Source organism: Cervus canadensis, chromosome X (genome assembly GCF_019320065.1).
Source record: "Cervus canadensis isolate Bull #8, Minnesota chromosome X, ASM1932006v1, whole genome shotgun sequence".
In the NCBI taxonomy this organism is placed as follows: domain Eukaryota; kingdom Metazoa; phylum Chordata; class Mammalia; order Artiodactyla; family Cervidae; genus Cervus; species Cervus canadensis.
This window is the reverse complement of record NC_057419.1, coordinates 86723886-86726891: the sequence shown is the minus strand read 5'-3', so window position 1 is coordinate 86726891 and position 3006 is coordinate 86723886. Positions and strand designations below refer to the sequence as shown.

The 3006-nt window shown below is 40.5% G+C and overlaps 1 protein-coding gene across 1 annotated transcript; it reads left to right on the top strand.

The window, feature by feature from the left end:
• The first annotated feature begins 921 nt into the window (after positions 1-921).
• On the top strand, positions 922-2805 carry LOC122435835 (ankyrin repeat domain-containing protein 49-like). Its single transcript, XM_043459921.1, is given in 2 exon segments — positions 922-1257; positions 1260-2805. Coding segments are annotated over 2 exon segments (717 nt in total). The 5' UTR covers positions 922-1059; the 3' UTR covers positions 1779-2805.
• Positions 2806-3006: the final 201 nt, after the last annotated feature.

Genomic DNA, 3006 nt, shown 5'->3' with positions numbered 1-3006 from the left:
ATCCTGAAAGATGATGCTGTGAAAGTGCTGCACTCAATATGCCAACAAATTTGGAAAACTCACAGTGGCCACAGGACTGCAAAAGGTCAGTTTTCATTCCAATCCCAAAGAAAGGCAATCCCAAAGAATGTTCAAACTACCACATAATTGCACTCATCTCACATGCTAGTAAAGTAATGCTCAAAATTCTCCAAGCCAGGCTTCAGCAATACATGTACCGTGAACTTTCAGATGTTCAAGCTGGTTTTAGAAAAGGCAGAGGAACCAGAGATCAAATTGCCCATATATGCTGGATCATAGAAAAAGCAAGAGAATTCCAGAAAAAAAAAAATATCTAATTTTGCTTTATTGATTATGCCAAAGCCTTAGACTGTGTAGATCATGTTAAACTGTGGAAATTTCTTAAAGAGATGGGCATACCAGTCCACCCGACCTGCCTCTTGAGAAATTTGTATGCAGGTCAGGAAGCAACAGTTAGAACTAGACATGGACCAACAGACTGTTTCCAAATAGGAAAAGGAGTACTTCAAGTCTGTATATTTTCACCCTGCTTATTTAACTTACATGCAGATTACATCATGAGAAACGCTGGGCTGGATGAAGCACAAGCTGGAATCAACATTGCTAGGAGAAATATCAATAACCTCAGATATGCAGATGACACCACCCTTATGGCATAAGGTGAAGAAGAACTAAAGAGCCTCTTGATGAAAGTGAAAGAGGAGAGTGAAAATGTTGGGTAAAGCTTAACATTCAGAAAACTAAGATCATGGCATCCGGTCCCATCACTTCATGGCAAATAGATGGGGAAACAGTGGAAGCCTTTATTTTTGGGGGCTCCAAAATCACTGCAGATGGTGACTGCAGCCATGAAATTAAAAGCTTACTAGACAGCATTTTAAAAAGCAGAGAAGAGACAGAACCCGGAAGCGAGGTTCCCGGCGGCGATTTTCCGACTCCGAGATCTTGATGAATAAAATAAAGCAGACATAATCATCTCTGGAGAGATTATTTATATCCTCATGTTTGAAATGATTTATATTTAAAATAGTAGTAAAAATGGAAAAAGAGAAAGTAAATCATGACAAACCAGACCCAGAGAACTCCTTGGACTTTTCTGAACACTTCAACCAACTTGAACTGTTGGAAACACATGGACACCTTATTCCCACTGGTACCCAAAGTCTCTGGGTAGGGAATTCTGATGAAGATGAGGAGCAAGATGAAGAAACTGAAGAGTGGTATCAACTGCAAGAAAAAAAAAAATGGAAAAAGATCCAAGCAAATTGCTTCTTTGGGCTGCTGAAAAAAATCGGCTGACCACAGTGCGGAGACTGCTTTCAGAAAGGGCTACCCACGTGAACACTCAAGATGAAGACAAGTACACACCACTCCACCGAGCAGCCTACAGTGGGCACTTGGATGTGGTCCGAGAGCTGATTGCACACGGGGCAGATGTCCACGCGGTGACCGTGGATGGCTGGACACCCCTGCACAGTGCCTGTAAGTGGAATAATGCCAGAGTGGCTTCTTTCTTACTGCAGCATGATGCAGATATCAACGCCCAAACGAAAGGCCTCCTGACCCCCCTACACCTTGCCGCTGGGAACGGAGACAGCAAAGACACCCTGGAGCTCCTCCTAATGAATCGCTACATCAAGCCAGGTCTGAAGAACAGCCTGGAGGAAATGGCATTTGACATCGCCAGGAGGACCGGTATCTATCACTACCTCTTTGAAATTGTGGAAGGCTGCACAAATTGTTCACCTCAGTCTTAATAACAGTTCTAATAATTTTCTTAAGTTTCTAAGTCCGAGTGCCTGCTTTGTGTGAGATATGAAATATCCCCGTTGTACAAAGTTGACATCAAAAGTCTTAAGAGAGTATTTCAGTGGTACTCAGAATACTATCCCTCCAAGTGAATTGCCTGACCTTGATGTCAAAATGTATTTGAAAGTTGTTTGGATTTATCTTTAATGATTTCCATGGCATTTGTGATTTTTACCAAATCATTTTAACTTGCCTATATTGAAAAACTTGTCAGAGGTTGTACAGAAAACTAATATTTTTGGTGCTGATCCAAGAGAAATGTATTTTTACATTTACAATATCCCCCATCCTAGAGCTTTGTGGAGTATTTAGTATATCAACATATATTTTTATAAGGTCAGGTAACTCAGAATTTCATTTAAAAATTTTAAATATACTGGTGCAGTTCAGATGTCTTTTCTGCATCACCATAGCCATTTGCTTTCACTATAAACCATAAGAATGAACCTATTAGTGACTTGAATCTTCGTGAGTTTAAAGAAAAATTGAGAAACCTAGATCTTCGTTTTTTATTAATAGAACCATAGATGTTTAATCTACGAATGTTATATACTGCCTCCCCTTCCACAATCCACACAATCCTGTGGACCCTCCTACCTCACCCTGGTCAGCCTACATAATCCTCATTCTCCTGGTGAGTCAGCATGACGCTTAAGACATGTGCACAACTATACCTTGGTCCAGGTAGTTGTAGCCTATTTGCCATCCAGCTAGTTTTACCTGTCCGGTCCTGCTCACCTCATCTCCCAGGGTCACAGGAAGGGTTCTTTTCCAGGATCCTCATTTTATAGAAGCCACACAAAGTCAAAGTGACAAGGGAAAAGAAATTCTAAGATGATTTTACTGGGGCAAGAACCACAAAGTGGCTCAGGCGTTTTTTTAAAAGCCACATTGTAGATAACAACAAGAGCATAAGTATGAATATTCTAAAAAATAATAATAATAAAGGTTTTAAACTACCAAAAAAAAAAAAAAGCAGAGAAATTCCTTTGTCAACAAAGGTCCGTCTCATCAAGGCTATGGTTTTTCCAGTAGTCATTTACAGATGTGAGATTTGGACTCTAAAGAAAGCTGAGCACCAAAGGATTGATGTTTTTGACCTGTGTTGTTGTAGAAGACCCTTGAGAGTCCCTTGGACTACAAGGAGATCCAGCCAGTCAATCCTAAAGATCAGTC